The sequence below is a fragment of the Urocitellus parryii genome, chromosome 1 (genome assembly GCF_045843805.1).
Source record: "Urocitellus parryii isolate mUroPar1 chromosome 1, mUroPar1.hap1, whole genome shotgun sequence".
NCBI lineage: Eukaryota > Metazoa > Chordata > Mammalia > Rodentia > Sciuridae > Urocitellus > Urocitellus parryii.
In genome coordinates this window covers 240,279,621-240,292,669 of record NC_135531.1, presented here as the reverse complement: position 1 = coordinate 240,292,669, position 13,049 = coordinate 240,279,621, and the positions used below count along the sequence as shown (strand labels likewise).

The 13,049-nt window shown below is 33.6% G+C and overlaps 2 protein-coding genes across 2 annotated transcripts in view; one reads left to right on the top strand and one right to left on the bottom strand.

The window, feature by feature from the left end:
• The first annotated feature begins 9 nt into the window (after positions 1–9).
• Positions 10–6,514, top strand: Osgepl1 (O-sialoglycoprotein endopeptidase like 1). Its single transcript, XM_026389031.2, has 7 exons — positions 10–230; positions 2,917–3,304; positions 4,164–4,368; positions 4,445–4,593; positions 4,702–4,832; positions 4,949–5,020; positions 6,432–6,514. Exons 1-7 carry the CDS (start codon positions 10–12, stop codon positions 6,508–6,510), a joined length of 1,245 nt encoding a protein of 414 aa, XP_026244816.1. The 3' UTR covers positions 6,511–6,514.
• Positions 6,515–8,067: 1,553 nt separating this feature from the next.
• Ankar (ankyrin and armadillo repeat containing) overlaps positions 8,068–13,049 on the bottom strand; it is a 72,920-nt gene continuing 67,938 nt past the window's right edge. Inside the window, exons 20-22 of the mRNA XM_026389030.2 lie at positions 11,564–11,760; positions 9,633–9,679; positions 8,068–8,315 (exon numbers count right to left, since the gene is read on the bottom strand). Of these exons, the coding sequence (XP_026244815.2) occupies positions 8,068–8,315; positions 9,633–9,679; positions 11,564–11,760 (492 nt within the window). The remainder of the gene's footprint in view (positions 8,316–9,632; positions 9,680–11,563; positions 11,761–13,049) is intronic.

Sequence of the window (13,049 nt, the reverse complement as noted above, 5' to 3'; positions counted from 1 at the left end):
CTAGTAATAATGCTAATATTGAACAAGACAGCACGAGTTTTTTTTAAACCATCCAAAAGGAAAGTTGATGGATTTTTAAGAAGTTTTAATTTTCATCCTGGAACACTATTTCTTCATAAAATAGTATTGGGTATTGAAACAAGCTGTGATGATACAGCAGCTGCGGTGGTAGATGAAACTGGAAATGTGTTGGGAGAAGCAATACATTCCCAAACTGAAGTTCATTTAAAGTAAGTAGACTATATCTTTGTTATCCCTACCTTTTTTGGAAAAGTAAAATGAGCTGGGCTTGGCACCTCATGCCTATAAATAAAATATATTTTATTTCAAAACAAAAACATTTTACAAAAGGATTAGAGATTTAACTCTGTGGTAAAGTGCCCCTGTTTTCAATCCCCAATACCTCTTTTTAAAAAGAGGATTAGGGTTCTGGCTCAGTGGTGGAGCATTTGCCTGGCATGTGTGAGGCACTGGGTTTGATTCTCAGCACCACATATAAATAAATGAATAAAATAAAGGTTCATCAACATCTAAAAAAATTTAATTTAAAAAAATGGAACCATTCTTTTGTATTTATTATGTATAAAAGTTAAATTTTAGGAGCCAAGTTCATATTCCTTTGTGTTATATCCTATAATAATTACTATAGAAAAACCTCAAACATCTGACCCTGGCTTTTATGACTGTCTACAGTTAAATTTCCAACCTTAGCTAATCCTGTTGCCAAAAAGGAACTAAGCTCTTTACCAGCTCTAGTATTAGTCAATGATTTTCTCTCAACAATGCCTTTTCTTTCTTCAACATGTATGTTTATGGTCTTAACTCATTACCCGACCTCTACCCCATATTAATCCCTGAAAAAAAATCCTATTCACATTTATACAACTTATGTTGTTACTTAAATAAATAATGATGCAGTGTTTTATTAAATCTTAAAATAGTGCAAGGTTTATAAACTCAGATGTTTGCAAGGACCTCTAGACAGGTTATATAAATAAGTGGGCTAGATATAAAGGATAAATTATCTGGAGAAGGTCACTGCTCAGCTCTACCCAATTGTTGCCAGGCAGGACTATAAGATCTATGTCATTATCAAAATTTTTAAGAGAAAGTTAAAAAATCCATATTTTTAATGTAATAGCTCCAGATTTTAAAAAATTATTGGCTAATTCAAAACATGTTAAAATATGCCTCCAAGTCATTAATTTAGAACATCTGATTAATGAAAAGGGCTGGTATTTTGGAATTACAGACTGGTATTGAATCCTAAGTTAGGCATTTAGTATTGGCTTTGTGACTTAAGGCAAATTTATTATCCTCTCTGATTCTGTTGAGATTAGAAATAATTTACGTAAAGAGACAGAGTAACCCTTAAATGGTAACATACTATATGAAAGGGACTACATGACAATGAAATACTAAAAATTTCTTCCCTTCAAAAAGCTGAATCTAATCAGAGACGTAATGTGTAGACTATAAGGAGATCTAGCAGAGCAAGGCAGCATCAAGTGAGTATCAAACAAGTGGTGCAGATGGTAACTGTAATTACCACAGTCTTTTCAGTTTCTACTGAGTGTACTAAAGTTTTTAATCTTTTTGAACATTTTTCTTTTCTTAAAATAAAAAGTATCTTTGAACAATTAAGGAATATAAGAATGTGTTGAAATAAGATAATTTCTTTTTGTATGTATTTTAACTATTAAGTAAATGTTAATTGAATATTCTACTGATAATTTGCATTTCTGTGTGTAGAAGTATCAGGTCTTACAACATCCAATTTTTAAAATTTGTTCTAATTAGTTATACATGACAGTAGAATGCATTTTGACATATTATACACAAATGGAACACAACTTCTCATTCCTCTAACTGTACATGGTGCAGAGTCACACTGGTAGTATAGTCATACGTGTATATAGGGTAATAATGTCCATCTCATTCCACTGTCCTTCCCACCCGCAACATCACATGTTTGAAGATGATTTTCTTTTTAGAGTAGAGGTATGTTTTCAGACTCTATATTTTATTGTACTGTTTCTCAGATTGTAAAAATCAGTCTTATGCTTGCATAATCATTGCTAGAAAATTTGCTTTCTAATTCTTTACTCTTGACATTACACTATCCTATATGAACCAAAAATCTTAATTACCAACTCTTGAGAACTGGATTCCCAAACCTTTAGGATTGCAAGCTATCTGCTATCCTGCTGTAACCTCAAGTGCAGTCTTTTTAAAAATAAACTCATCTTCACAAAATTTCCATCATGTTTCTCAGTGTATTTCTTTTCTTCCAGTCCTTCCAGCCAAATATCTGAATCATCTTTGATGACTTGGTCCTCCATACCCTTATGTTAGTTATTAGTTATTATTAGATTTGAAGGCTTTCCATCCCTTTCTTTCCATTACCACAATCACCCAGTTTAAGATATAATCACTTTACACAAATGATTTTTGTTTTCCTATTCAGTGCTGGGGATCAAACCCAGGGCTGTGCACATGCTAGGCACATGCTTTACCACTGAGCTATACTCCCAGCCTTTTAATCCAAATACTTTTTGTGATGATCTCTTTAAAATTCTCTTTATGTTCAAGGAAATTTGTTTTCCTAAAATATAATTTTATCCTGTCCTTCCCTTATTCAAGACTTCTTTAGAATGCTTTCTAAGATTGTTTTGGTGATTTCATTCATTAACAAGCAAATCTATGGGAGTTCTGTGCACCATTTTGGAAAATCAGAAGCATCCCTTCATACTGAATTCATAACATCATGTTTAGTTCTTATCATAGTTGCAGCATTATAGACCACACAATTTGAAAATCCTAATGTTTTCAGTTACATTTCAGCTATAACATAATTTTTCTTTCTTTATTGTACAACCATAAAATTATAATAAGCTGTTCTTTTGTTTGTTTCAGAACAGGTGGGATTATTCCTCCAGTAGCTCAACAACTTCATAGAGAAAACATTCAACGAATAGTACAAGAAGCTCTTTGTGCCAGTGGAATATCTCCAAGTGAACTCTCAGCGATTGCAACTACCATAAAGCCAGGACTTGCTTTAAGCTTAGGAGTAGGCTTATCATTTAGTTTACAGCTGGTAGACCAGCTGAAAAAGCCATTCATCCCCATTCATCATATGGAGGCTCACGCACTGACTATTAGGTTGACCAATAAAGTAGAGTTTCCATTTTTAGTTCTTTTGATTTCTGGAGGTCACTGTCTCTTGGCATTAGTTCGAGGAGTTTCAGATTTTCTGCTTCTTGGAAAGTCTTTGGACATTGCACCAGGTGACATGCTTGACAAGGTAATTATTTAAGAACTAATTTCACTCTCTTTTTTTTTTTTTTTTTGCTGTGATGTAGATTAAACCCAGCACCTCATGCAAGCTAGGTGCTTTATCACAGATACATCCCCAGCACCCTGCACCCTTTTTTGTTATGATGTCTGTTTCAATTAAATAGCAATAGATATGCTACTACCATTCACTTAAGTGTTTCTCAATATCTTAAATAGACTGAAAAATTATGTATAGTAAGAAAAAAAAGTAGTAAATAATTTTGTAATTCTTTCTTACCCATTCCTAATAAAATGGTTTTACATCCAATACATAAAGGCTCAAATAATTTGCAGCTGAAATTTTATATTTATCCAAATACTATATATGCAAAAAGTGCTTTGTAAACTGTAATATACCACAAAATTCAAAATACATAAAGATTAACCTAAGGACATCAAGATGCACAAATTTCTATGATTAAATTGCCCAATTACTGAAACCGCAGATTTTTCTTTTCCTTTTTAGAATACTACAAAGTCTACGGCCATGTTAAAAACAAACTGCTGCCAACAGCTGAAAAGATAGAAAGAATAGGACAAGTTCTTATTTGAAGTTCATCATTAAGCAGTTGTTGTCAACTTCAAACTCATTTTCTAAACCCAATATAAGAGCAAAAGTAGCAGGGCAGTGATAGGCCACTACAGATCAGGTTTTCATAAGGAACTGGGTGGTTTGCTTTACTGAACATCAGCTGTAGTCCATATTTGTAGACGTATAGCATATTTTTATTCAGCATTTTACATTTTTCAATTCATTTCCTTTGTACCTTTTGGTTTCAAAATATTTAATTTACAACTCATTAAAAATATGTTTTTGTTTTTGATAGGTAGCAAGAAGACTCTCTTTAATCAAACATCCAGAATGCTCCACCATGAGTGGTGGGAAGGCTATAGAACATTTGGCCAAACAAGGAAACAGATTTCATTTTGATATCAATTCACCCATGCAGCGTGCTAAAAATTGTGATTTTTCTTTTTCTGGGCTTCAACATGTTATCGATAAAATAATAATGCAAAAGGAGAAAGAGGAAGGTATATTTCTAATTAGTAAAGTTGGACAAATAAATATTTCTCAATGGAGCCTAAAAATACCTGCTCATTTCTGCAGGAATTGAGAAGGGGCAAATCCTGTCTTCAGCTGCAGACATTGCTGCTGCAGTACAGCATACAACTGCGTGCCACATTGCAAAAAGAACACATCGTGCTATTCTGTTTTGCAAGCAGAGAGACTTGCTATCTCAGAGTAATGCAGTACTAGTAAGTTTTGTCATTTCACCTTATAGTAATGCTGGCATTTCCCCAGGTTTAATAAATGACTTGGTTCATATGTGATAGGAGTTCATTGGGTCTTATCAATTCCTTTAGGTTGTATCTGGAGGTGTTGCAAGTAACTTGTATATACGGAGAGCTCTGGAAATTGTAACAAATGCAACACAATGCACTTTGTTGTGTCCTCCCCCAAGACTATGCACTGATAATGGCATTATGATTGCATGGTAAGCCATAGGATATATGAGCTTCATTCATAAGTATACTAATTAACCATTTCATCATATTAAATCTTCCTTTAAATCTTGAGGCTATTAATTTTATTTTAATGGTTCTTATTTAGGAATGGTATTGAAAGATTACGTGCTGGCTTGGGCATTTTAGACAACATAGAAGGCATCCGCTACGAACCAAAGTATGTGGTATAGTTTTTATATATATATGTTGTTTTTTTGTTTTTTTTTTTTGCCGTGCTGAGGATTGAACACAGGGGCTCGTGCACATGAGGCACGCACTGTACCAACTGAGGTATATCCCTAGCCCTAGTTTATATTATTTATGTAAGGTAAATTATAAAAACCAAAGAATGGTTTTGGCTTTTATATATAAAGTTTTTATTAATATTTTGGTGGTACTTGACAGTTATATCAGTTTTTTTTTTCATGAACCTCATTGAGGTTAACACCTTTTAAGAAGTTTACTTTGCTACAGAATTAAATTAGAAAAATTTTGGTAAATCATAGGTGAGTTAGAATTTGGGCATGTGTAGAAATGATGCATTTCCTTACTTGGGACCAGAATGGAAACCAGGTCCATAATTTGGACTTTTGCAATGTCTAGAGGCTTTCAGGACCAGCTGGTATGCTGGGAAACAAAACAAGCAGAAAGCATTCAAGTGTAGATGGAGTTGTGATTATGTTCTTAACAGGGTAACTGGGAAGCAGCCAAAAGATAACTATTTACTGCAAGCCTATTTCCTCTCCCAAATCAAAGTTCTAGTAATAACACAGTTTTTAAAATTTGCTCTCAAGTTCTGGTCTAAGTTAGATCTAGAATGGTAAAGCATAATTGTGTTTTTTGAAGACTGTTTCATTCAGTGTTTCAAATATTGTCAGCATTATGGTCCATCACTAGACAGTTATGCTGCATGAACCATAGACTATTAATTCTCATGGTGAACGAACTGAGTTGGATTAGCAGTGTCAGAATCCCTTATGCCAATAACTAAACCTCAGATATGTTTTGTCCACTGATCTGGTTGTGCCCTATTGTGGCAGTGTTGAGACTGGAGATGATGGCTTTTTCCAGGCCACAGCCTTATCTTGGATTAAAATCTGAAGCTAAAATTATTTATAGAGCAGAAATCAAAAAAGACATAGGAGCAAAGACCTCTCCAGCCAGTAGCAGCAAAGGAAGGTTGAAAAGGGATAAGACAACTTTTGAAACCTGGGGAATTTAAAATATAAATAAATGCATGTTTGACTTTATGTGATAAATTATTTTTATCTTTTTAGCTTTGTTAAAAATTATAAGGCATCTTTTGTTATATTTATATTTCATTTGTTTTTAACTTTCTAATTTAGAGTAATGGAGAACAACAGAACTCTTTCAAAAACATCTCAGAATTTAGATTTCTTAGTGAAATGGTCTTCATTATCCTAGCTTAAGATTCTGTTGTATTTGTAAGAAGCATCACCATATATGATGAATTACACATTAAATAGTTCCACTACTTTGCAGAATTCTAAAGCAAATAGTGTGCAAAACTAGCAATGGAACATCAAGAAAGTGTTTGAAATAATATGGTTTATTTGATTATGATGCAGATGTCCTCTTGGAGTAGATATATCAAAAGAAGTTGCAGAAGCTGCCATCAAAGTACCACGACTTAAAATGAAGATTTGATGTTTGCTTTTCAAAAAAGTCTCTACAGGTAGTATTTCAGGATTCAAATTAAGTTCCCAATTTCTTTTATCAAATTTTATAAATATATTACTTAATCATCAAGAATTCCTTCTGTTATGTATGCTCTTCTGATCAAATAATACTAATATGTTATAGCCTTAGGAGTGTGGCTTTTTCATTAGCAAGAATCAAAGTAAAACATCTTATGGGGAAAGGTTGCATAGATGTTGACAGGTAGAAAACAAAACCTTGGAAGACATATAGTGATTCTATTGAATCCTGTACCCATATCATACAACCTAGTGCTTTTCCCCTTTTTCTCAGTCAGGATAGCAGAAATTATTTTTGACTTTTACTGAAAATGATCCTGGCTTCTATAATACTTCTATTGATATGAATTCTTATCCTTATCAGTACCTAGTAAATAACACTTTCTTATCATTTAGATTTATTTATCCTTTCTAGCTTAAAACATACCATTTCTGCCCTCTGCATTTCCTATTTTAGTCCATCTACCAGAATGTTTCAACTCACATCAGTTAACATAATTTAGAATTGAATTTGAAATATTTAAAAGGTTTCTTAGTTTGCAATAGTTAAGAACACAGACTTTGGAGTCTAAGAAAGCCTGAAATCCATATAGCTTCCATAATCACCATCATTATTGTTAAGGCATGTTATAGAAAATAACTACTCATTAATATATTTTTTGAATGCCTGGTGCAGCCCAGGAAGAGACTGGATTATAGCAAGACCCTTAAACTGTATGGGGGCTATTGAGTGAAGTGGATGGAATAAAGGGGAGGAGGCACATTAAAGAACACAGTGAAGCCCAACTATCTGTAGTTGTAAAATAGAAGTAGCAAATGTATATCAAAACTGTACCTGTTCAAAGGTGCTTTTGAGCAAAAGCATTGTTTGGTTCTAAGCCAAAAAGAAATCATCCTTTATATCTGCAAAACAAAGGCATTCTCTATAAATATGGAGAATGGTCAACACTGGTTGCTGTATTTTTTAACCACACTTGTATATCTGATGAGAAATTATATCAGTTTTTACTTTTAAATGAAATATTTTTAAAGTATACATTTTAAAGCATCACATTTGTAATTTATTTTCATTAAATATCGTAAGGTATTAAAATGAGTGTTATCATGAGGGCTGCTTTGAGTCAGGCCTCTTTAACTCGGCATACCAATTCAACCTATATCAGTTGATGAATCTTCAGAGATTTATGTACAGGCAGTCTACTGCAGAAATTCTTACCCCATATCTACTGGTAAAGAAAATCTTTGTAATATCAAGAACTTCCATTCAAAAAGATTACCCAGCTGGGGTTAGGGTTGTAGCTCAGTGGTGGAGTACTTGCCTAGGACAGGTAAGGCCCTGGGTTTGATCCTCAGCACCACATAAAAACAAACAACAATAGACAAGTACATAAAATAAAGGTTAAATTCTTTAAACAAAAAAGGAAAGATTACTCAGCTATGTATATTTTATCATATTTTTAAAAATTTTAAATTTCTCAGGAATCCTTTCATATTCATTTCTTTTTTATTAGCCTTCTGCATTCTCTGGGTTGGCTTTCTGTTCATGTTTCCCAAGTTGGTTCAAACACGCTATTCTTGGTCTTGATACATTTATGATATCTGATGAAATTGCGGATGAAAAAGAAAAAACATTATGGGAAACAGTGGTCTGTTTTGCTTTTTTGAAGAGTCCCATGAAGTTAGTTACAGGAGGTATTAAAGTCAAAGAATCTTTTGGTTGAATTTTAGGTTTTGCTTTTCTTCGGTGTTCTTTCCCTAAAAAATTAGAAGGCCACAGTTAAATATCTCTTAGGTCTAAGGGCCATAAGTATAGTCTCATTACTCCACCTCTAAGTAGTTCTATTTCTTTACATAAATTAAACATACTGAGAGAACAGATCACTGGCTTCCAGACTTTTAGATTTCAGAGACCAAAAATTTGTAGGGACCAATATGTGGTCACCAACTTTTTATTATGCCGTGTTGGCACTAATAAAGGAACACACGCCAACAACTTAAAATATCATCTTATGAAGGATATTTTAACACCAAAAAAATATAAAAGGCTTATCTTAAAATAACAGACATCACATTGAATGAAATTAATTTTATCAGAAACTCCCTGTGTTGTCCTTATTTTTTCTCACATTACTACAACTGCAAAAACTTCATCAGACCATTACTAGTACAGATGTACAGTTTGTTGTTTAGAAACCAAAATTAAAGTGAAGAAAGAGTAAGATTGACTTTATTTTTATGTGTAAATTACTCTTAGGCTAAAGAAGCTATAAAAAAAAGAGAGAGAGAGAAAGATACTTTTCTGTATGGCCATGATACTCAGAAATAGACCTCCACACATATGTAGCTTCCCTCACATATTCCCTGAATAAATGATGTTCCTCCTCTCTTCATTATTTCTCCCTATTCTCTTCTCTCCTTTTTTTTTTCTGACTCCAGAAAACTGATCTTCACTTCTGAATGATTAATGATTCTATTCTTGATAACAACTATAGGACTAGGACATATATTAAGTAATATTGACTTTGGTCCTACACTAAGCAGTGATGAACAAGCATATACATGAAACTACTAAGTAATTTATATTACCTGTTAAATGTCTAATTGGAAGAAGTGAGTAATATAAGATCTAGACTCTTATTTCCTCAGACCCAAGCGCTCAACTGTCATCTACCAACTATATACAAAACAAATAGGAAACATGTCTCTGCTCTAAAAATTTATAGACAGATACACTGTACATGAAGTAGAATAATGGCAAGATCATTATTTAAACCATACATACATGTTGTTTAAATAATGAATTTTCTTTATGTTTAGCTTGTGGAAAAAAACAAAGAGAGGAATTTCTGGCAAGTGATATTACAGAAGTCCTTAAAAGAAATGATTAACATGGGCTTATAAATAAAAAGGTATTTTAGGTATATAGAATTACAAAAGAGAAGTTTACAGATACCTTTTTTTTTTGTTGTTGTTGTTGTCTCTGCATTTCAGATTTTTAGGGAGGGATGGACAGAATTATAAAATGCCAGGGCTAGAAGATATCTCAGAAATAAAATAAAAATAATTAATTACCTTTTTTAAAGACAGGAATTATGGATGGTCCTCCATTCCTCTCCAGACTAAAAAGGGAAAAATTTTAATCAGATAATAAAATAAATGAAGACATTAATGTAACCCGAAAAACATGAAGAAATATATGAAGATTTATTCCATATATCGTGTTCAATGACTAATGGCCTATTTTCATACATGTTGATAAACATACATAAAATTATGCATATTACCCGTAGGTGTTTTGTATTCTGTCACTAATTTACACACTTCAAACAACTGAGTCATTTAATCTGCATGAAGTAATGGGAAGAAGAGACACTGCAACTGGATTTTGAAGAAAACAGATCCAAGAAAGGGTTGCATTTTTCCTATTCCACAAAGTTGTTATTTAGGTTAACTGGGGGAATGACTGAAAATACTACTTATACTGTTTATCCTAAATTAAATTAAATTTTTGAATCAATGGAAATGTTTAACATTGTTATTTATAGCAATGAAAATTTAGATATTCTGGTTTATTATATAAAATTAGGCAATAAGTGTTGGATTTTCAGGGGTTTTATTATTTATTTGTTTGTTTGTTTTGTTTTGTTTTTTGGTGCCAGGGAGCGAACCCAGGGGTGTTTAACCACTGAGCCACATTTATAGCCCTATTAATTAATTAATTAATTTATTTATTTATTTTACAATAGGACTAAGTTGCTTAGGGCCTTGCTAAATTGCTGAGGCTGGCTGTGATCTTGTAATCCTCCTGTCTCAGCCTCCCAAGTTTCTGGGATTACAGTTGTGTAACACCATGCCCAGCAGACGTTCACTTTTTCAAAGAATTAAAATGACTCTGAAGATGTACTCATTTTTCTATATACTTAAAATTGATGTATATAACCATAATACACTATTGAATTCTATTCTCTGTATCACAGAGTTAATACTATATATTGAGTAGTTATATTTCCTGTATGTGAATATGACTACTTGTAGAAAAGACTCAAAATTCAACTACATCTCCAGAAAAGCAAACATATCCATAGTAAAGAGATTCTTTCTCATGCTTTTTCAGAGGCTTAAGTTCATAATGAAACTACAACACTGAGACAGAATTTTCTGAATAAATACCTGGTAAGCTTTATCATAACTCCAGCTACTGGATCTGATTACCCCATTTCTAACCTGAGAGTTTAAACTAGCTTTGGCCAAGTTCAGAAGATCTGCTTGAAGCTAAGGCCATAGTATTAGTCTTGTGTGGCTCAGAACTCTCAAATCTCTCTCTAGTCTGATCAAAAATGGCTTTGAGGGCTGGGGTTGTGGCTTAGTAGTAGAGTGCTTGCCTAGCATGCATGAGGCACTGGGTTCAAACCGCAACACCACTAAATAAATAAATAAATAAAGGTATTGTGTCCATCTACAACTAAAAAAAAAAAAAATTAAATGGCTTTGATCAGACATGGAGTTGACTAGTCTCCCAAAAACTTACCTAAAATGTAAAATTTCCTGGCTACTCAGGGTCCCTAGGGTCTGGTGATATTCTTATCTGTACCCATGACTCTAATACTAAGCTGGAATTAAAACAGGCTTTGAGCTGCAAGTAGTGACTTGCATCTCTAATTCCAACTGCTTGGGAGGCTGAGGTAGGTAGATCCCTGAGTTTAGGAGTTGCCCAGTTCAGACTGGGCAAAATAGTAAGACTCTGTCAAAAATAAGTAAATAGGGTGAGAGATATAGCTCAGTGGTAAAGGACTTGCCTACCATGCACAAGACCCTGGATTCAATCTCCAGTGCTATTATAAATAACTAAGTAAATAAATCAGGCTTTGGCAATGGACCTTTAGAATGAAGTTTATCCTTCAGCATACAGAGGATATATTCATATGAGGCTGTTTCCCTGTGGTTGATAAACTTAATAAAATCTATCAGTTTTACTACTGCAACTTCAAATATAGACACAATACCTTAAAGAAGGAAGTCCCACCATTTGTTTCATTTGAAATTCCTTTAAAAATACTGGGTTAATACTTGCATCTCTGCTGATATTATTTGTTATACGAAGGAACTGATTAGGTTTATTCCTGCATTCATTTAATAGGATTCGAAAAGCATTTGCATTGTAAGTTAAGTAGCCAAGAGCACAGGAGCAAGCTGCTCGAACCTAAATAAATAAGAAACAATTCTTTATTAGCCAAAGGCTTTGTTCTTAAAATAACTCAGTGCTATAGTTAGCTTTACCTGGGTAACTTTGAGTTCCACTTCAGGATTTTTCAAAACTGCTCAGGTGGTTGTCATCGGAAACCAGGAAAATAGGCTAAAAATGTCCACTCAGGGAAACAGTTTTACATTCACAAGAACAAAGAAGGAAGCACAAGTATTAGGCCACCAAGCTCTAAAAAAAGTAGTTTCCTTACTTTAAATGAAGTAGCCTTTGCCTTGACTCTGAAATAATTAGGTTTTTATATGATAATTAAAATGTATTCTTGGGAAGTTAGTAGGGAATTAAATAGTTGGTAGCATAAAATATTTTATAAAGTTTCATAAAATTTATATAAAAAGGGCCTATTAGGGGTACCAGAAAGTTGGCATTATTGGTCTTCACATTGGCATCAAGCTGCTTTATATAAATGCCCACATATCTTCTACTCCTTTTTGTTCTGTTTTCAGTGTGTGGTTTTTGGACCAGCATCTTCAGTTGCTGGGAACTTATTAGACATGCAAAGTTTGGGACCCATCTCAGATATGTTTGATCAAGAATTTGGGGAGTAGAGCCTAATAATCTATGGAATTACAGGCCCACCCACAGGTGATTCTAATACACCTGAAAGTTAGAGAAATACTTTAGATCTTAGGGGAAAACAGTAGGCACACGCTCAGAAGCAATCCACTGCTACAGCCAGCATGGACTCTTTCACATCTTCTCACCTCTAACCCTGTTTAGCAGATAAGGAAAACTCCTTTGGGTTCCATTTTCATTCATTCCAAATCAGAGAAATGTCTTAGATCACAAGGTAACCACTTTTTGTGAGATACTTGATAAACTTTGAGGGGGGTGGGTACTGAGGATTGAACTCAACCACTGAGCCATATCCCCAGCCCTATTTTGTATTTTATTTACAGACAGGGTCTCACTGAGTTGCTTAGTACCTTGCCATTGCTGAGGCTGGCTTTGAACTTTTGATCCTCCTGCCTCAGCCTCCTGAGGGGATGACAGGCATGCGCCACCACACCCGGCTATAAACATTTTAATTACAAATTTGAACAGGTATTTCTTTTAAATTTTTAATTGTTGTTGTTTATATTATACTGTTTGTAATTAAAATTCTATTTAAGTCTTGGAGTTAAAACAAATGTATAATTTTGTGGAGGGTAGATATGACTAATTAGTACTAGAAAGTTCACCTAATTTTGAGTTAGTAACATGAACTATATTTATTATATAACTGAGGA

Excerpts from the sequence above, each read along its gene's own strand:
- Osgepl1 (XM_026389031.2), top strand. The coding sequence starts at position 10 with ATGCTAATATTGAACAAGACAGCACGAGTTTTTTTTAAACCATCCAAA. Across the intron at positions 231-2,916 it reads CAAACTGAAGTTCATTTAAA|AACAGGTGGGATTATTCCTC; the intron begins GTAAGTAGACTA and ends TGTTTGTTTCAG. Across the intron at positions 4,833-4,948 it reads AATGGCATTATGATTGCATG|GAATGGTATTGAAAGATTAC; the intron begins GTAAGCCATAGG and ends GTTCTTATTTAG.